A 20,765-nucleotide genomic window follows, 5' to 3' on the forward strand; every position below is an offset into this window, starting at 1 on the left:
AATCGGATAAAATGCTGCTTCAAACCAGCTTGCTGTGGCACTTGAATATCTATAAGTGAGAACATTCCCGGTGAGTAGGACTGGAACATATGCATAAAACCAAATTAGATCCATTTCAGTTAGGTTTCATGACTGGTTTTGGGACAAAAACTGCCTGAGTCGCCCTGTGGGATGACTTTTGTCAAGAGAAAGACAGGGGTGTGTGACCCTGTTGGCCCTCCTGGGCCTCTCAGTGGCTTTCAATACCATCGACCATGGTATCCTTCTGGATAGGCTGTCTGGATAGTGTGTGGAGACGCTGCTTGGTGGTGGTTCTGCTCCTACTTGGATGGCCAGTTACAGAAAGTGGTGCTGGGAGCATACTGCACAACACTTGGCAGTCATGCTTTGGGGTCCGTTCCGCAGGATTCTGTTCTTTCTCTCACGCTGTTTAATGTCTACATGAAACTGCTGCGAGAGGCCATCTGGAGATTTGGTCTGAAGCCTCATCAGAATGCAAATGACACCAAGTGTTACAGTCAGGGCCAGAAATATTGGAACAAGGACAACTGTTTTGGCAGTTGGCCTCTGTACACCACCACATTGAAGTTGAAAGGAAACACACCCAGATGGGAGCGAAGTCAGGACTTTCAGCTGTAATTCTTGGGGTTTGACAAAAGTGGGGCACTAACCATTCAGGAGGTACAGCCAGTGGCATACACCCCCCCCATTGTTGGTTGCTCATAAGTAATGGAACGAATGGCTGACGAGCAGCTGCATGGCCAGGTGTGGCCTGTTTCCTGGGTACCCCATGACCAATCAAGCAGATAAAAGGCCTGGAGGTGGTTCTGAGTGTTACATTTGTATTTGGTAGCTGTTCTCTGGAACCCCCAACATGAGGTCCAAAGAGGTGTCCATGCGAGTGAAGGAGGCCATCATTAGGCTGAGGAAACAAAATAAACCCAGCAGAGGGATAACAAAAACAGTGGGAGTGGCCAGTACAACAGTTTGGAACATCCTGAAAAAGAAGGAATTAACTGGCAAGCTCAGCAACAGCAAAAGGCCTGGCAGACCACGGAAGACAACTAAAGTGGATGACCGCAGAATTGTGCTCATGGTGAAGAGGAACCCTTTCACAACATCTAGCCAGGTCAAGAATGCTCTTGAGGAGGTAGGCATGTCATTGTCAACATCTACAGTCAAGAGATGGCTTTAGGACTGTAAATGCAGAGGCTGCACAACAAGGTGCAAACCACTGGTAACGCTCAAGAACAGACAGGCCAGATTAGCCTTTGCCAGCAAACACTTAAAAAGCCCGCCCAGTTCTGGAATAAGATTCTTTGGACTGATGAAACCAAGATTAACTTGTACCAGAATGATGGGAAGAGAAAAGTATGGAGAAGGAAAGGAACAGCTCATGATCCAAAGCATACCACATCATCTGTCAAACATGGTGAGGCAGTGTTATGGCATGGGCATGTATGGCTGCCAATGGAACCGGGTCACTGGTGTTTATTGAGGACCTGACTGCTGATAAAAACAGCGGGAAGAATTCTGAAGTGTATAGGGCTATACTTTCTGCTGAGATTCAGCGGAATGTTACCAAACTGATACGACCCCGCTTCATATTGCGGATGGATAATGACCCAAAACATACAGCAAAAGCTACCCAAGAGTTTCTCAAGGCAAAGAAGTGGGATGTTCTTCAATGGCCAATTCAGTCACCTGATCTCAATCCAATAGAGCATGCTTTTCACTTACTGAAGGCAGAAAGACCCACAAACAAGCAGCAGCTGAAGGCAGCTGCAGTAAAGGCCTGGCAAAGCATCTCGAGGGAGGAAACTCAGCATTTGGTCATGTCCATGGGTTCCAGACTTCAGGCAGTCATTGACTGCAAAGGATTTTCATCCAGGTATTAAAGGCGATCCTTAAGTTTGAGATGATGTTGGTTTGTTCCATTACTTATGAGCCACCAACGATGGGTGTGTGTGTATGCCACTGGCTGTCCTTCATGAATGGTTTGTTGTTGTTCAGTCATTCAGTCGTGTCCGACTCTTCATGACACGCCAGGCCTTCCTGTCCTGCGCTGTCTCCCGGAGTGTGCTCAAGTCCATATTCAATGCATCGGTGATGCTATCTAGCCATCTCATCCTCTGCCGTCCCCTTCTCTTTTTGCCTTCAATTTTTCCCAGCATCAGGGTCTTTTCCAGGGAGTTTTCTCTTCGCATTAGGTGGCCAAAATATTTGAGCTTCAGCTTCAGTATCTGTCCTTCCAATGAGCAGTCAGGGTTGATTTCCTTTAGGATTGACTGATTGGACCTCCTTGCAGTCCAGGGGACTCGTAAGAGTCTTCTCCAGAACCACAGTTCGAAAGCATCGATTCTTCTGCTCTCAGCCTTCCTTATGGTCCAGCTCTCACAGCCATCCAACATTGCTACTGGGAAAATCATAGCTTTGATTATACGGACCTTTGTCGGCAAGGTGATGTCTCGGCTTCTTACTATGCTGTCTAGGATTGCCATAGCTTTCCTCCCAAGGAGCAAGCGTCTTTTAATTTCATGGCTACAGTCACTGTCTGCGGTGATCTTGGAGCCCAAGAAAATAAAATCTGCCACTGCTTCCGTTTCTTCCCCTTCTATGTGCCAGGAAGTGATGGGGCCAGATGCCATGATCTTAGTTTTTTTAATGTTGAGTTTCAAACCAGCTTTTGCACTCTCCACTTTCACCCTCAACAAGAGGCTCTTGAGATCCTCTTCGCTTTCTGCCATTAGGGTGGTATCATCTGCATATCTGAGGTTGTTGATAATTCTCCCGGCAATCTTAATTCTGACCTGTGATTCATCCAACCCGGCATTTCTCATGATGTACTCTGCATATAAATTAAATAAGCAGAGCAACAATATACAGCCTTGTTGTACTCCTTTCCCAATTTTGAACCAATCAGTTGTTCCATGTCCGATTCTTACTGTTGCTTCTTGACCCTCGTACAGGTTTCTCAGGAGACAGGTAAGGTGGTCTGGTACTCCCATCTCTTTCAGAATCGGCCACAGTTTGTTGTGATCCACACAATCAAAGGCTTTAGCGTAGTCAATGAAGCAGAAATAGACGTTTTTCTGGAATTCTCTTGCTTTCTCCATGATCCAGCGAATGTTGGCGATTTGATCTCTAGTTCCTCTGCCTCTTCGAAACCCAGCTTGTACTTCTGGTAGTTCTCGGTTCGCATACTGCTGAAGCCTAGCTTGTAGGATTTGGAGCATCACCTTGCTGGCATGTGAAATGAGCACAATTGTACGGTAGTTTGAACACTCTTTGGCATTGCCCTTCTTTGGAATGGGAATGTAAACTGACCTTTTCCAGTCTTGCGGCCATTGTTGAGTGTTCCAAATTTGTTGGCATATTGAATGCAGCACTTTAACAGCATCATCTTTTAGGATCTTAAATAGCTCAGCTGGAATACTGTCATCTCCACTAGCTTTGTTGTTAGTAATGCTTCCTAAGGCCCACTTGACTTCACTCTCTAGGATGTCTGGCTCAGGTTCAGTGACCGCACTATCCTGGCTATCAGGGACATTCAGATCTTTCCTGTATAGTTCTTCTGTGTATTCTTGCCACCTCTTCTTAATCTCATCTGCTTCTGTTAGGTCCCTGCCTTCTTTGTCCTTTATCATGCCCGTCTTTGCACAAAACGTTCCCTTGAGATCTCTGATTTTCTTGAAGAGATCTCTAGTCTTTCCCATTCGATTGTTTTCCTCAATTTCTTTGCATTGTTCATTTAAGAAGGCCTTCTTGTCTCTCCTTGCTATTCTCTGGAAATCTGCATTCAGATGGGTATATCTTCCCCTTTCTCCCTTGCTTTTCACTTCCCTTTTTTCCTCAGCTACTTGTAAAGCCTCATCAGACAGTCACTTTGCTTTCTTGCATTTCTTTTTCTTTGGGATGGATTTCGTTGCTGCCTCCTGAACAATGTTACAGACCTCCGTCCATAGTTCCTCAGGCACTCTGTCTATCAGGTCTAATCCCTGAAATCTATTCCTCATCTCCACTGTATATTCATAAGGGATATGATTTAGGTCATACCTGAATGGTTTAGTGGTTTTCCCTACGTTCTTCAATTTCAGCCGAAATTTTGCAATAAGAAGCTCATGGTCTGAGCCACAGTCAGCTCCAGGTCTTGTTTTTACTGACTGTATAGAGCTTCTCCATCTTTGGCTGCAAAGGACATAAGCAATCTGATTTCGATATTGACCATCTGGTGATGTCCATGTGTAGAGTCGCCTCTTGTGCTGTTGGAAAAGAGTGTTTGCTCTGATCAGCGTGTTCTCTTGGCAAAACTCTATTAGCCTTTGTCCTGCTTCATTTTGTACACCAAGGCCATGCTTGCCTGTTATCCCGGTGATTTCTTGACTTCCTACTTTAGCATTCCAATCCCCTATGATGAAGAGGACATCTTTTTTTTGGTGTTCGTTCTAGAAAGTATTGTAGGTCTTCGTAGAACCGATCAACCTCAGCTTCTTCGGCCTCAGTGGTTGGGGCATAGACTTGAATTACTGTGATGCTGAATGGTTTGCCTTGGATTCGTACTGAGATCATTCTGTCATTTTTGAGATTGTACCCCAGTACTGCTTTTCCCACCCTTTTGTTGACTATGAATGCTACTCCATTTCTTCTAAGGGATTCTTGCCCACAGTAGTAGATATAATGGTCACCTGAATTAAATTCGCCCATGCTTGTCCATTTTAGTTCACTGATTCCCAAGATGTTGATGTTCAATCTTGCCATCTCATGTTTGACCACCTCCAGCTTACCTTGATTCATTGACCTTACAGTCCAGGTTCCTAAACAATATTGTTCTTTACAGCATCAGACTTTCTTTTCACCACCAGGCACATCCACAGCTGAGTGTCCTTTTGGCTTTGGCCCAGCCGCTTCACTCTTTCTGGCGCTACTTGGAAATTCCCTCTGCTCTTCCCCAGTAGTATATTGGACACCTTCCAACCTGAGGGGCTCATCTTCCGGCGTCATATCTTTTAGCCTTGTGATACATTCCATGGGGTTTTCTTGGCAAGGATACTGGAGTGGGTTGCCATTTCCTTCTCCAGTGGACCACATTTTGTCAGAACTCTCCACCATGACCTGTCCGTCTTGGGTGGCCCTGCACGGCATAGCTTATGGCTTCACTGAGTTACGCAAGCCCCTTCGCCACAACAAGGCAGTGATCCGTGAAGGGGACCTGAATGGTTAGTGCCCCACTTTTGTCAAACCCCTTGAATTACAGCTGAAAGTCCTGACCGCTCCCATCTGGGTGTGTTTTCTTTCAACTTCAATGTGGTGGTGTACAGAGGCCAACTGCCAAAACACTTATCCTTGTTCCAATATTTCTGGCTCTGACTTTTCATCATATACTGGTGAGACTGTTTCCTTCCTGAGTCAGTGCTTGGGCATGGTAATGAAGTGGATGTGGGCAAACAAACAGACTTAATCCGGACTAGGTGGAGGTTCTGTTGATTGGTGGTTCATCCACCCAAGTGTATGTTTGTTCTAGATGGGAGTTACACGCCCCGTGATCGAAGGATCAGGTTTACATTCTAGGGGAGCTTCATTGATCCAACGCTATCATTAGAGGCTCAAGGGATCTCTGTGGCTCAAAGCACCTTCAGCTGATGCACCAGCTGATGCACCAGCTGCAATCTTACCTTGATCTAGGAGATAGCTTGGCCACAATTACCCATGCTCCAGGAACCTTCTGTGTGGACTATTGCAATGCATTGTATGTGGGACTGCTGTCAGAAACTGTTCAGAAACTGCAGTTGGTCCAAAATAGGGCCCTTAGATTACTAACTGGAACTGGATCGTTTGACCATATTAATTCCTGTGGTTTGTCAGCTGTACTGGCTCCCAGTTCATTTCCAGATCCAATTTAAAGCACTGATTTCATAGAATCATAGAATCATAGAATAGTAGGGTTGGAAGGGGCCTACAAGGCCATCGAGTCCAACCCCCTGCTCAATGCAGGAATCCAAGTCAGAGCATCCCCGACAAATGGCTGTCCAGCCTCGTCTTGAAGGCCTCCAGTGTGGGAGAGCCCACCACCTCCCCAGGTAATTGGTTCCATTGTCGTATTGCTCTGACACTCAGGAAGTTTCTCCTGATGTTCAGCCGGAATCTGGCTTCCTGTAACTTGAGCCCATTATTCCGTGTCCTGCACTCTGGGATGATCAAGAAGAGATCCTGGCCTTCTTCTCTGTGACAACCTTTCAAGTACTTGAAGAGTGCTATCATATCTCCCCTCAGTCTTCTCTTCTCAAGGCTAAACATGCCCAGGTCTTTCAGTCTCTCTTCATAGGGCTTTGTTTCCAGTCCCCTGATCATCTTTGTTGCCCTCCTCTGAACCCTCTCCAGTTTGTCTGCATCCTTCTTAAAGTGTGGTGCCCAGAACTGGACACAGTACTCCAGATGAGGCCTAACCAGTGCTGACTAGAGGGGAACTAGTACTTCCCGGGATTTGGAAGCGATGCTTCTATGAATGCAGCCAAAAATAGCATTTGCCTTTTTTGCAGCCACATCACATTGTTGGCTCATATTCAGCTTGTGATCGACAACAATTCCAAGATCCTTCTCGCTCGTAGTGTGGTTGAGCCACGTATCCCCCATCTTGTAACTGTGCATTTGGTTTCTTTTTCCTAGGTGCAGAACTTGGCATTTGTCCCTATTAAATGTCATTCTGTTGTTTTCTGCCCAGTGCTCCAGTCTGTCTTCCAAAGTATTAGTTATCCCTCCCAATTTTGTGTCATCTGCAAATTTGATCAGCATTCCCTGCACCTCCTCCTCCAAGTCATTAATAAAAATGTTGAAGAGCACTGGGCCCAGGACTGAGCCCTGCGGTACCCCACTCGTTACCTCTCCCCAGTTGGAGAAGGTCCCATTGATAAGCACTCTTTGAGTCCGATTCTGTAGCCAACTGTGGATCCACCGGATCGTTGTTTCATCTAGCCCACTTCGAGCTAGTTTGCTCATCAGGATATCATGGGGCACTTTGTCGAAAGCTTTGCTGAAGTCGAGGTATATGATGTCTACAGCATTCCCACGGTCTACAAGGGAGGTGACTTGATCAAAAAATGAGATCAGATTGGTCTGGCAGGACTTGTTTTTGACAAATCCATGTTGGCTTCGAGTAATCACGGCATTGTTGTCAAGGTGCTCCCAGATGGATTGCTTTATGATCTGCTCCAGAATTTTCCCAGGGATTGATGTCAGACTGACTGGTCTGTAGTTCCCAGGTTCCTCCTTTTTACCCTTTTTGAAGATAGGGACAACGTTAGCCCTCCTCCAGTCATCTGGCATTTCCCCCGTCCTCCATGATTTCTCAAAGAGAATAGACAGCGGTTCTGAGAGTTCTTCTGCCAGTTCCTTTATGACTCTAGGATGCAGTTCATCTGGCCCTGGAGATTTGAACTCATTCAAAGTAATGAGGTGTTCCTTGACCATATGCCTATCGATCTCAAGCTGCAATCCTGCCCCTTCAGCCTGTACTTCGCCTTTGCCAGGGGGGTCATAGACCCTCTTTTGGGAGAAGACTGAGCCAAAGTAGGAATTGAGCACTTCTGCCTTTTCTTTGTCATCTGTTATCATTTTTCCATCCTTATTTAATAGCTGAACCACCATTTCTTTCCTCTGCCTTTTACTATGCACGTAGCTGAAGAAAGCCTTTTTGTTGTTTTTAACATCCCTTGCTAACCTCAGCTCATTCTCAGCTTTAGCCTTCCTGACGTCATCCGTGCAATTCTGTGCTATCTGCCTGTACTCTTCCTTTGTTACTTGGCCTTCTTTCCACTTCCTATATGTGTCCTTTTTTGTTTTCAGGTCATCCCTAAGCTTTTTGTGAAGCCACATTGGCTTCTTCTGTTGTCTTCCACCTTTTCTTCTTGTTGGAATTGTTTGTGATTGTGCCTTGAGAATTTCCTTTTTTAAAAGCTCCCACCCATCTTGGACTTCTTTTCTCGCTAGCATCGCTTGCCATGGGACCTTACTGATCATTGTTCTCAGTTTATGAAAATCAGCTTTCCTAAAATCCAGGGTACGCATTTGACTACACTCGGCTTTTGCTTCCCTTAGAACCAATAACTCAAGTACAACATGGTCGCTTTCCCCCAGAGTTCCTGTAACTGCTACTTTATCCACTAAGTCATCTCTGTTGGTTAGGATCAAGTCAAGGATAGCCGATCCTCTAGTTCCTTCCTCTACTTTCTGTAGGAGGAAGTTATCCGCCACACAAGTCAGGAATTTCCTGGAGGGGCCATGTTTTGCAGAATTTGTCTCCCAACAAATATCGGGGAAATTGAAGTCCCCCATTACTACTACATCATGCTTCCTTAAAACATTGGCTATTTGCTTTTCAAAAGTTTCATCCTTGTCTTCTCCTTGATTGGGTGGCCGGTAGTAGACTCCGACCACCATGTTCCTTTTGTTCTTTGCTCCATTTATTTCAACCGAGATGTTCTCGATGGGGCTACCAAGCTCATCCTCCTGTATTTCTGTGCAGAGATATGTATTTTTCACATACAGTGCAACCCCACCTCCCTTTCTGTTCCTCCTGTTCTTTCTGAACAGGTTATATCCTTCAATTGCTGTATTCCAGTCATGAGAGTCATCCCACCAAGTCTCAGTTATACCTATCAGGTCATAATTTCCCTCTTGTATTAAGAGTTCAAGTTCGTTCTGTTTGTTTCCCATACCCTGGGCATTAGTATATAGACATCGAAGACCATGTGCTTCATAGTCTGGCTTTCTTCCTACATGTGTCTGAAGATTATTATTGGGCGCTATCAGAGCTGTTCTCTCCATTGCAGTGCATGCGCCTATGTCCATTGTTACCCCCAACATTACATCTCCCTTCCCCGTAGAATTCAGTTTAAAGCCCTCCTGATGAAGTTCTTCATGCTGTGGCCAAACACATTCTTCCCATCCTTTGTGAGGTGCAACCCATCCCTAGCCAACAGCCCATCTTCCAGGAAGTATAGCCCGTGGTCCCAGAATCCAAATCTCTCTCGTCGGCACCACCTTCGTAGCCAGTCATTCACCTGGAGTATTTTTCGTTCCCTTTCTATCCCTCTTCTAACTACTGGAAGGATGGATGAGAAAACTATCTGGGCCCCAAAGTTCTTGAGTTTCCTTCCCAAAGCTTCAAAGTCTGACGTGATCTCTTCGTAGCTCCGCTTGGCGGTATCATTTGTTCCCACATGGATGAGAAGAAAGGCCCTTACCTTGATCTAGGAGATAGCTTGGCCACAATTACCCATGCTCCAGGAACCTTCTGTGTGGACTATTGCAATGCATTGTATGTGGGACTGCTGTCAGAAACTGTTCAGAAACTGCAGTTGGTCCAAAATAGGGCCCTTAGTTTACTAACTGGAACTGGATCGTTTGACCATATTAATTCCTGTGGTTTGTCAGCTGTACTGGCTCCCAGTTCATTTCCAGATCCAATTTAAAGCACTGATTTCATCTTTAGAGCCCTAAACAGTTTGGGACCAGGGGGTGTTTCCACCAGCGATTTACTCCGAGCCGGCTGTGTGTTGAAGTTGTTAGGGGTACATGATGTCATGGCCATCCAGCAGCCACCCCAGAGCTTATCAGAGAAAAACCGGATTTCCTGAGACTGCTTAAAGTCCAATTCTTTACCTTAAGTCGGGTTCTCCTTGGTGTAGTTGCTGTGTGCCCCAAGCCCCACATTGACCTCGAGTATGCTAGCCCTGCCCAGGGGTGTGCCTTTCACCATGACACCAGTCAAGGGGTGTTTCCTCCCATTGTGCTGAATGAGGCTTGCCTTCTGAATGACCACAGAAATTACTGAGAACCCCCTCATTTGAAATGGCACATTTAAAAACCCAATTCCTTAAGTGCGATTAAGTGCAATCTTGAGGCTCCGATTCATTGCCTTAGGAAGTAAGTACTTCACAGCTATGTTATAGATATCCTGTGGGTTACAATGGGGGCTGGTTTCTGTCTTTGTGTTTACTGCTGTCTTCCCACAACAAACCCATTACTGTCTCCTCAGAAGTAACTCCCATTGTGGTCAATGAGGTCCTGTGGATTAAAATGGGGGCTGGTTTCCTTTTTGTGTTCTCCCCCACTTCCCAGCACAAGCATATGTATGTCTACTCAGAAGTAACTCCCATTGTGCTCAATGAGGTTTGCTCCTGAAATGCAGGTGCATCTGGACTTTCAGGGGAGACGGGTGAAATCTCTCTTATTGGTTGAGCAGCCCCTGCCAGGCAGATGACGTTTACTCCAACCCGCACCCCCACCAGGAACTATGTTATGTGAAGCAATTTTTACTGGTCTGGATAATCTGTTCATGGAACCCTGCTCACAGCAAAGCCTATTCTTTTTTAAAAATCCAGTACTCCTCCATTAGTTTCTTCTTCTGTTGTCGTGGTTACCCGAAAGCATGCCATCTCACATATGTACCTACCCAAACCTTAAGATCTTCCTCAGAGGTTCTACTCTGAGTGCCCTCATTGGATGAAGTGAAGTGACTACTAGGGAGAAGGCCTTTTCGGTAGTGGCACCCCAGTTGTGGAGCAGAACAGCCTCCCCAGAGAGGCTTGCCTGGTGCCATCTTGGTGACCTTTTCAGCACCAGGTGAAGACCTTTCTTTTCACCCAAGCATTTTAAATAGTTCATATAGTCCAGGCCTCTCAGTTTTAAAATCTGTGTTTTAACACTGGTGTTGCTGCCAGTTTTGTTCTTTGTTGTATTTATGCTGTTTTTGAATATATGGTTTTGTGTCTTATTTGGTATTTATTTCTATTTGCTTTTTTCTATTTTTAAACTTTGTATACTTGTATTTTTATTGTAAGCTGCCCAGAGAACTATCTTATGGGGCAGCATACAAATGTCTGAATAAATATAAGTATAAATAAAAGGATTAAATCAACCTTCCCTAGCATAGTGCCCTCCAGATGTTTTGGTCTTCACCTCCCATTAGCCTAAGCTGGCATGGCCAGTAGTCAGCAAGCCTGGGAATTGTAGTTCAAGATGTCTGCAGAGCAACCGGTTGGGTAGGGGTGGATTATATCAACCTACAGAGTCTGCATTACATTTGACATTCAATTGTGGCCAATAGAGGGAAAATCTTTTGTCATCCATTGGTACAAGAGCTCTTAGGGATATGTTCCCTCTGTGCCACCCCATCTCGCTTGCCTTGTTTCCCCCACGTTCATTTCAGGAGGAGAAAAAGACAAATGCCACTCCTAGGTGGCCGAGTGGACTACCAGTCCTATGGTGATAAGGTGTATGCTGATTTTAGCTCTGCTACAGCATGTGTGTGAGGATGTGGTTGAGAGCCTTTCCTGATGGAATTACCCAGTGCTGCGATATCTGCCCAGTGTGCATGTGTTTTCTCTCTCCTTCTGCCTGTGTACATCTGCCTGCCTGCCTGTCTCTGTGTGTGCGTCTCAGAGAGAGACAGAATACAGCTACCTGCTTCTGTGCATGTGTGGACTAGCCCACAAGGATGATCCTATTCCTGGGGTCTCCAGCTTATACAAGGTGATGCCGCCCACAAGTGATGCCAGCTCATTGATTTTCTCCCCAGAGAAGAACAACCACGCTTGGGATCTGGTGAAGGAGGAGAACATGTCCAGGTGGGATGCTGTGGTTGCTATGGCTGGCGATGGCTTGCTCTATGAGGTGAGGAGGAGGGCAGATAGGATGCTGCTGCTCACCCTGGGGTCCAGGCTTTGCCTGCTGTGCCGTGGCACCGGTGTGTCACCCATCCTTCTATCCCCACCACAGAGGATCAGATGCTTCCCCTTTGCTCCACGCGGGCACATGACTATCAGAGGCAAAGGGTCTTGATCCTGGTTCTGACTGGGCCTTCCAATCTGTTGCCATGCAAACCTGATATCCGGGGCACCAGACGTTGCGGGGGGGTGGCACCGAACAGGCTGCGTCAGTTGCACAGCTCAGTGGGTTGCACAATTCCATACTGGACGGTGATCCTCAGCCTGTGATAGCTGGGCAGAAGGGAGAACATGAGTTTGTCACAGTCCTAGTGTTACGGTTGTGGCTGGGGGGAAATGTCCAATTATGCACTGCTGTTCAAGTTACAGGAACCCAGTTCCATCTTGAACCAAGTAGCTCTAGAGCAGCACTGGCCAAAAGGCCTGGAATAGGTCAGAGGAACTGGTAGAAGTGTAGGTAGGAGGTTGCAAAGATAAATCAGGGAAGGGAAAAGCAGAGCTGGGAGTGATGGGAGAATTTTTTTTAAAGAATGAGCATTTTTGGCAGCTGGCCATTTTTTATATTGGCACATTTTACTGGGTAGTTTTTACAGTATTGAATCCCATTAAACTTGGGGAAGATTCCCTAGTCCACCCTGTTACTGAGTTTACAATCTTGGTACTGGGCCAATGAGCCTCATCAGGTGCAGAGCGGTAGGCAGCAGTAACGCAACCGACACTCTCCCAGCGGAAGCCGGGTCTCGGGTAGCCGGCTCAGGTCGACTCAGCCCTCCATCCTTCTGAGGTCGGTAAAATGAGTACCCAGCTTGCTGGGGCAAAGGTAGTTAGGACTGGGGAAGGCAACGGCAAAGCACCCTGCTATACAGTCTGCCAGGAAAATGCTGAGGAAAAATAGCATCCCTCTAGGGGTCAGTAATGACTCAGTGCTTGCACAAGAGGAACCTTTCTTTTTTTCCTACTGGACCAATATGACTTGTCATTCTGCCACATTGTACAAGTTAAACTGTGACTAACTTGCAACATTTTTCTAAAACAAGAAAAAAAGAAAGATTAACTGAGAAGTCTGCATGAATGCCTTGTGCTGCACAGGGCAGAATTTAGTATACCCTACAGAAGCTGATGGAATCTCCCCTTACAAAAGAAAAGTAATTTCCTAGTCCTCATAGTTGTGGAGAGATGTTTGAGAACAATAAACAGCCTGTTCATGGTGAAGAAATCCAGGTTTTGCAACTTGAATAATTAGAACTTTAAGGGAGCAATCCTGACAGCCCAGGGAGGGCAGTTGTGGGGCCGCTAGGTGGTATAAGGCCTCCTCCTGTGCAGGCAGCCAGGGTCCAGGCCCAGGGAGGACCACAAGGCAAGGAGGACCCTGCCACCTTGTGGTGATGGTGGCAAGTGCAGTTGCTGGTCTGCCCGTGGGGGTCTGAAGGTCATGGCTCTGAAGATGTGGCATGTTGGAGGAGGTCACGCATCCACAGGTTTCTAAGCTTCTGCCCACCTCATTCCCTGAGTAGCCATCCCCCCCCCCCACACAGGCCCTCAACTGTGGCAGCCCCAGAGAAGGTGTAGTCAATTCCCTCCCATTTACTGCAATAGGGCAGAAAGAAAGGGCAAAAGAGGGGTCTGAAAATAAGGCAAAGCCACTGCCCTCTTCTGCCCTGGCCACAGTGAGCTGGTAGGGCTTAGGGCAGCTTTCCCTTACCCAGTGCCCTCGAGGTGTTTGGGACTACAACTTGCCGTGTCCCTGACCATTAGCCAATCTGGCTGGGGCTGATGGGAGGTTTAGTCTAAAATATCTGGAGGGCGTCAGATTGGGGAAAGATGGCTTGGGATTTGGTGGTAGATCCACCCTATTAGGAATGCTCTGCCCAGTTGGGCTTCCTAACTGCAGATTCTAACGCAGTGAGAAAGAGTAGAAAACATTTGTTTTACTAATGTGAAAAGCAAACAGTTTCAAATGGGATGTTGAATCAAAGGGGGTATTGAATACCGTGAATTTAAAGTTTGAATACTATGACTGGCAAACATCAGAGTTGTCTGTAGTCTAAGGAAGGGATAAATGTGAGTGTGTTGTGGGGGTGGGGGAAGCTTACAGCATATATTTTGTTATTATCGTTGAATCATTTTTAATAGTTTCTAACTGCCAGGTGTGCCTGAAACACATCTCCCTCTTCGAGTACAATCCTATGCATGTTTACTCAGATGTTAGGCCCATTGAATTCAATGGGACCTGCTCCCAGGTAAGTGTGTATATTAGGCTTGCGGTCTTGACGCCCAGTCTTACAAAAATGTGAAATGCAGCACCTCTGAATCCATAGCCTGAGTCCTGTTCTCCCTCCCTCCCCCCACCCGCATATGCTGCACTGCACTCCTGATTTTGGAAGCACACGGCAGAGCTTTAAAACGACTGGCCACATCTGTGGCGACCTTGCTTCACTGCTGCCAAAGCCAAGGTTGGAGATGAGAATCGAAACCCGTCTTTGAGCAGCTTCCACCTTTGTGCCTTTGCAGGTGATCAATGGACTGATGGAGCGTCCCGACTGGGAGTCTGCTATCCAGAAGCCTCTTTGCATCCTCCCAGGAGGCTCTGGGAATGCCTTGGCTGCTTCCCTTAATCACTACGCTCGGTAAGGGATCACCCACAGGCCAGCGTGCTGCCACATGCCAGGGCTGCATCTGTGTTCTGCCACCTGGCACAGTTGTGTAGAGTTTGGTCCCTGGGGCTTCACCCTCCTGGGAATGTCAGTGACATGACTTTAGGGGTGAGTGAGGCTGCTTGAAATTGCCACACGCATTTGGCTCATGGCTCATGATGAACTAGTTGTGTGCAGCGGCCACCGCCTCGGACAGCTCCTTGCTTCTTGTGCACCACCACAAACAGCCCTACACAGGGCTTGGTGGGGTAACAAGTACATGAAGTTCTGTGTCTGGCACAACCCGCACATGACCAGTTCACCACTGGCAGTGAGCGAATGCCCAAGAAGCCAGCACAATTAATTATTATTATTATTATTACATTTATATCCCACCATTTTCCCCTCTTGCAAGGAGCCCAAAGCAGCGTACATGATCCTCCTCCTCTCCATTTTATTCTAACAACAACCTTGTGAGGCAGGCTGGGCCAAGAGACACTGACTGGCCCAAAGTCACCCAGCGAGCTGAGTGAGGAGGAGCAACTGGATCTCCTGAGTTCCAGGCCAAGATAACCACTACAGTACACCGGCACTTGTATGAACCAGTCCTCAGCACTGCGCTTTACAGCGCGGTTTGAGCACTGTTGGGAGTTTCTGGCATAATTCCTTCACTTCTTCTCCATGCTGAATTATCTAGCCCAGCCTTCCTCAGCCTGGTGCCCTCCAGATGTGTTGGACTACAACTCCCAGCATCCCCAGCCAGCATGGGAGTTGTAGCCCAACACATCTGGAGGGCAGTAGGTTGAAGAAAGCTGATCTAGTCCACCAAAACTGGGGTGCTGCTGTGCTTTACCTGTTCGGGGCCCACTATAGAACGTGCCTGCTACACAGGTCTCTTCAAAATCCTCTGCTGTGTATGGCGATTATATCCTTTCTACAGCACTTGCAGGGTTTAAAGGGCATGAGAGGGCCAATGTGAAGTTGGAGGAAAATGTAAAACATTGGTCACATGAGGAACACAGGCTCTAGTTCGGATTTCCAGAGTTACACAGAGTGAGAGCGAGCAAAGAGGTTTCTGCCAAAAAAAGCCAGCCACGTACCTCACCTGTCAAGTCTTCCTGCTTTTGCAAACCACACACTGTGCTCAAGGCCACATATATTGTGTTGTTAAATAAATAAAAGCAGATTTTGGCATGAGGGCAACCCAAGTTCTGTGCTAAGAAAACTGTACCAACCAGCAAGGACGAAGTTCCCAAAGAACTGATTCAAACTGAACACTATAAGGATGAGGAAACAAGCACAATATACTGGACTAGTAATTGAGTATTCTTGTGCAAATTATAATTAGTATTAATAAATAATTTTTCAACCAACTCTATCAGAACCTATTTTACGAACAATTTCACTATATATTTTACAAAAGAATTGTAGGAAACAGTCTCCAGTTATATCTGGAAGACTACAAATGTTCAAACAATTTTCAAGCTGATACAGTTTCAAATGCCGTTTTTAAGCTACAATGGACCCCTGGTGGAACTCTGTTTCAAACAGGAAATCTTTCTCTGGTATTAGGATAAGGATAACTCCTGACAGATTATATACAATATATATTTTTTAAAAAACTGGTAATGTTGGAAAGACAGTCCTAAGCAACTGTATCCTCAGTGCTCTGCTGGATAATAAAGACAAAATAGCCTATTTTTAAAGGGATAGTGGTGAGATAAATCCTCTGGATAGAAAAAACAATTTAAAAACAATTAGTATCAATTGTTTACCCAAATTTTATAAACAATCCCCTGTCAAAGAATTACCTGGATTCTCACCTTATCTCTTCAGCTCACCCTTCCTAGGAGGCTAACACTCCCACGACCAGTCCCTGGCTCGGCAGTCATAGATTACAGGCTGAGTACAGCTGTATATATACTGAAATACTGTTAGTAGTTTGAAGAGCCAGTACACCTTATTAAAAGTTTACAAAAATGCTGACAAATCCATCCCCTTGTTTAAACCATCTGGGACTAATGACTTAAGGGTGAAAATCCAAAAAGCTGCCCTTCGTAACAAAAATCTGTCCACATCAGTTCTGTTATATGGATGTGATCTGAATCTTTCAATGACAAAGAAAGAAAACTCTTCCCATTTATGTTGTTTCTCTATAGCATGTGAAACCAACGGGGCTTCTATGACTCTGTTTGTAATGTTATCATGGTATGGCCCTTAGAAATCTAGAGCCAGCCCTGGTGCTATATATACAGCTGTGCTCAGCCTGTAATCTATGACTGCTGAGCCGGGGAGTGGTTGTAGGAGTATTAACCTCCTGGGAAGGGTGAGCTGAAGAGAAAAGGTGAGAATCCATGCTAATTCTTTGAGAGGGGATTGTTTGTCAAATTTAGGTAAACAATTGATACTACAATTGAAATTGGTTTTTTTTTCTTTCTTTACAGAGGACACCACTATCCCTTTAAAAATAAGCTATTTTGCCCTTATTATCTGGCACAGCACTGAGGATTCAGTTGTTTAGGACTGTCTTTCCAGCATTATCTGTTTGTAAAAAAAAAAAAATTGTATTATATGTAATCTGTCAGGAGTTATCCTTATCCTAATACCTGAGGAAGATTCCCTGTTCAAAACAGAATTCTGCCGAGGGTCCATTGATAAAACTGTATCAGCTTGAAAACTGTTTAAACATTTGTAGTCTTCTGGATATAACTGCAGATTGTTTGGTACAACTCCTTTGCAAAATATATAGTGAAATTGTTTGTAAGACCTGTTCTGATATTATTGGTTGAAAATTTATTAATACTAATTATAATTTGCGCACAAAAAAACCTCAGTTACTAGTCCAGTGTATTGTGGTTCTTTCCTTGCACTTACGGTGTTTGGTCTGAATCTGTGTTAAGAAAATCCAAGTTGTGTGGCATGATGGCAAGATGCAAAGTTGCACAGAATGGGTTGGGCCCAGATTTAACCTGGATCAACTGCGCTGGCTGAAGTGGACTTCCCTGCTCCCTCCTTCCCATGGCAGCCCCCCTCCAGCTCCCTGAAAATGCTACGCCGAGAGCCAGGAGACCTTGCTGAGCAGGTTGAGTTGCGGCGTTTGGGGGAGGGGGATCCCCCCAAATTCAGCAGAGGGGCCTTCTGCAAGTGGAGCCCTTCCTCCCATAGAAGGTCCCTTCCTCTTGCAGAAGGCAGATCCTGGCTCCAACCCCACGTTTTGTATCTTTTTTACTCTGGTAATCATGGAGAAGGGCAAGGAAGTATACGGAGTACTGAAGCTCTGCAGTCTGGTCTTCTGCTGATGAGGCCCGAGACTCGGCCAGGCCTTGCAATTAGAGCAAGATCTGTTTGTGCCACTACCCTATTGTTGCACCTCCTTCTGCTCTGTGGTGCTGGTGGTAGGGCAGGGCACTTGCTCTGACAGACTCTCCTTGACAGATGATGGGGTCTAGTATCATTTGTAGCCTGAAAGGGCATGGATAGGGGAGAAGGCTGCTTAATTACATGTCCTTGGCTCAGGTTTCGATCCCTTCCCTGAAATTACCACCAATGCCTCTCGCACCCCCAACTCTGGCCTCTGCCCCATGCACAGCTGGCTGCCACTTCTTCCATCTGCTCTGCGACTAATCCTCCTTTCCTAGTGGGCTTCGTTTTGATGAGGGGAGAATGAGGTGGCTTGAGGGTGCCACTAATGGGCTCCGCTCCTCTCCCTGTCAAGCTGCCTCAGCCACCTGGCTTCCTCTAGAGTCTAAGACAAATGCTGCTGCTTAATTCTCAGGTTTCCACAGCAGGGAAATGAGGCTCTGAGAACATGTGTGGGCCCAATCAAAGGGAGCACAAAAGGGGCAAAGTGAATCATGGCCAGGCCTTGTGCATGCTCAGACCAGTCACTCATCTGAGCACTTTCTCTGTGCTTCCCCCAAACCCGGTCCTCTTGCTGCTCATCTAGTGTGTCCTACCAGCTTGGCTGTGAGTTTCTCAGCTACCCCTGCTCCTACTTGGCACTATGAGTATGGCTGCCCTGACCCCGACTCTGGGAAAGCCCGTGAATTATGCTTAATTATGCGAAGGTTGACTGGAGAACAGCCAACCAGATGCTCTGGGAAGGTCATTCACAATGCAGTCCTATGCATGTTTACTCAGAGGTAAGTCCTATTGTGTTCAGTGGGGCTTCCTCCCAAGCAATCCTGCACATAGGATTGCAGCCTCACAAAGCCAAGTGGTGATAGCCCTCCTTTTGTTGTCATTGGCATATTGCAAGACTGCAAGGATAAAATGGGATCATTTCCACATGCCACTCTGAGCTACTTGGAGGAAGGGTGGGATACAATGTGATCCAGAGATAAGCAGAGGTAGATAGCATGTCTTGATTCAGAGGTTCCATTTGTAGTTATCAGGAGCAACAGCTAGTAATTTGTCGAATCATTTTTAAAAGCAATTTCTGTGCTAGTGACTATACCACTGTCCTGTGGCAAGCAATTATGTGCCTTTATAAACTTATGTATATGAATAGTGGTATCCATCACTTGTTCCTGATGGCTTAGTTCTGACCTACTTCCTATTATGAAAATCTATGAATAGCAGTGCAATCTTCTACATATTCACTTGGCAGTAAGTTCCATTATGTTTAATGGGGCTAGCTCTCAGGTAAGCATGCCTAGGACTGCAGCTGAAGAGGTCACTGGCAGGGTTTATGCCTAGTGACATTTGGCAAATGTATTATGTATTTCTCTGGAAGTTGGGTTGGTGAATATGGTTCCCTGTCCTCCATTTGATCCTTACAAGAGCCCTGTGAGGTTGGTTAGGCTGAGAGTGTGTGACTGGCCGAAGACCACATCTAGTAAGCTTTGTGGGCAAGTGAGCATTCAAAGAACCTGGCAGAGTGGGGAAGCAAATGTGCAATATAGGGCCAGTGGCAAGAGTAGACAGGGCCGGGCCCCTACCAAGGGCCCCTACCTCAGCAGGGGCCCACTGACACAATCCCCCTGGACTTGCTCCTCCTCTTCACCATTGCAACTTGCTTGTTCACCCTCCTCACTCTGGCCCAGACAGCAGTGATGGTAAGGAGAAGGAGCAGTAGATGCCAAGGCCTACTTGCTGAGTGGCTCTCTGCCTGCCAAGGAAGCAAGAGGCAGCAGTGATGAGAAAGCGGCTGAGGAGCAGTAGCAGCTGGTGACAATGGCATTGAGAAGGTGGACTCACAGAGGGAGGGACCCCCATCCAGGGTGTCTTCCCTGAGGGCCCTCAGAAATCGAGAGCCTAACCCTAGAGCCAGCCCTGGTGCTACACTGACAGCACCACACCTGCCTCTTATCCTATGCCCCTGCGTTCCCTGTAGCGAACCCCTGATGTACGAAAGTCCAACAGCACCTGTCTTGAGTCCATTGTGCATGAAGTATGCATCTAAGCTACAGTTGCTGCTTTGCCACATTCTCCACCGAGAGGAGTCCAAGAACTCCCAGACATCTGATTCCCTGAAAACATTCACTGCCATTGTTCTTCTCTGCTCCCAAATATCCATGTGCTCCCTACCCCATCCACATTTCCCAAAGCACCAGACTGACCAGTTGAAGTATTTCCCTGTCATAACTTCCTCAAACACCTGCTTGAGACCGCTAGCATCACCTGAAGAACTTACCACAGGTGTGTGTTGTGCATGTGTGTGGTAATGATATCAAAATCCACAACTGGGCATAAGTACTGTACATGTAAAATGATGGTCAGGTGTATCACATCCTTCCTAACAACCATCCACAAACATATTTTATCTCCTAGCTGCCATCTTGACATGCTCCCGTTCCACATACAAAGCAATTAACAGCTGACTTGGGCTTTGCAGAGCTCCCTTTGTGCCAGGGCTCAGCCTTGGGCTGTTTTCTGTACTAGAGCTCCATTCTGGAATGTGTTCAGAACTGATGGAAGTGCTCTATCACAGGGCTGGGCAGAAGGGAGAGCTCCAGATGTTTTGAACATCAGCTCTCAGAAGCCCCTGCCAGCATGGCCAATGGGCAGCAATGCTGGGAGTTAGAAGGCCAAACCATGTGGAGATCTTTTTTTTTCTGGCCACCCCTGCTTTAGAATAGCTATGGAATGAATTTCTTTCAACACTGAAGCAGTGTTCCCTCAGAGTATTTTGGGCCACAGCTCCCAGCATTGCCCATTTATTAGGGTTCACAGTGCCAGCGATTGTATGCCTTTGGACCATTCTCCAGTCTTCGCAGGCTGAACTTGAGAACTGCTCCCTTGTTCATCTGCTGCTGCAGGGGGCTTGGACATGAGGGACTGCAGAGAGCCAAGTATACACATTCCCATCTGACACTCGCCTCCAGCGTGGGCCGCCATTCCTACTGTGGCTGCTTTCTAATCTGGTATCTCAGCTGCTTTGTTTGGACTGCCACAAGGGCGATGAGGA

General features: G+C 46.5%; 1 protein-coding gene across 1 annotated transcript in view; it reads left to right on the forward strand.

The window, feature by feature from the left end:
• Positions 1–20,765, forward strand: part of SPHK1 (sphingosine kinase 1) — a 58,665-nt gene that overhangs the window by 35,649 nt on the left and 2,251 nt on the right. Inside the window, exons 3-4 of the mRNA XM_084838181.1 lie at positions 11,576–11,670; positions 14,235–14,350. Coding sequence (XP_084694307.1) covers positions 11,576–11,670; positions 14,235–14,350 — 211 coding nt within the window. The remainder of the gene's footprint in view (positions 1–11,575; positions 11,671–14,234; positions 14,351–20,765) is intronic.

The sequence above is a fragment of the Heloderma suspectum genome, chromosome 2 (assembly GCF_057233095.1).
Source record: "Heloderma suspectum isolate Gila_16-S chromosome 2, 16-S_ref, whole genome shotgun sequence".
Lineage (NCBI taxonomy): Eukaryota > Metazoa > Chordata > Lepidosauria > Squamata > Helodermatidae > Heloderma > Heloderma suspectum.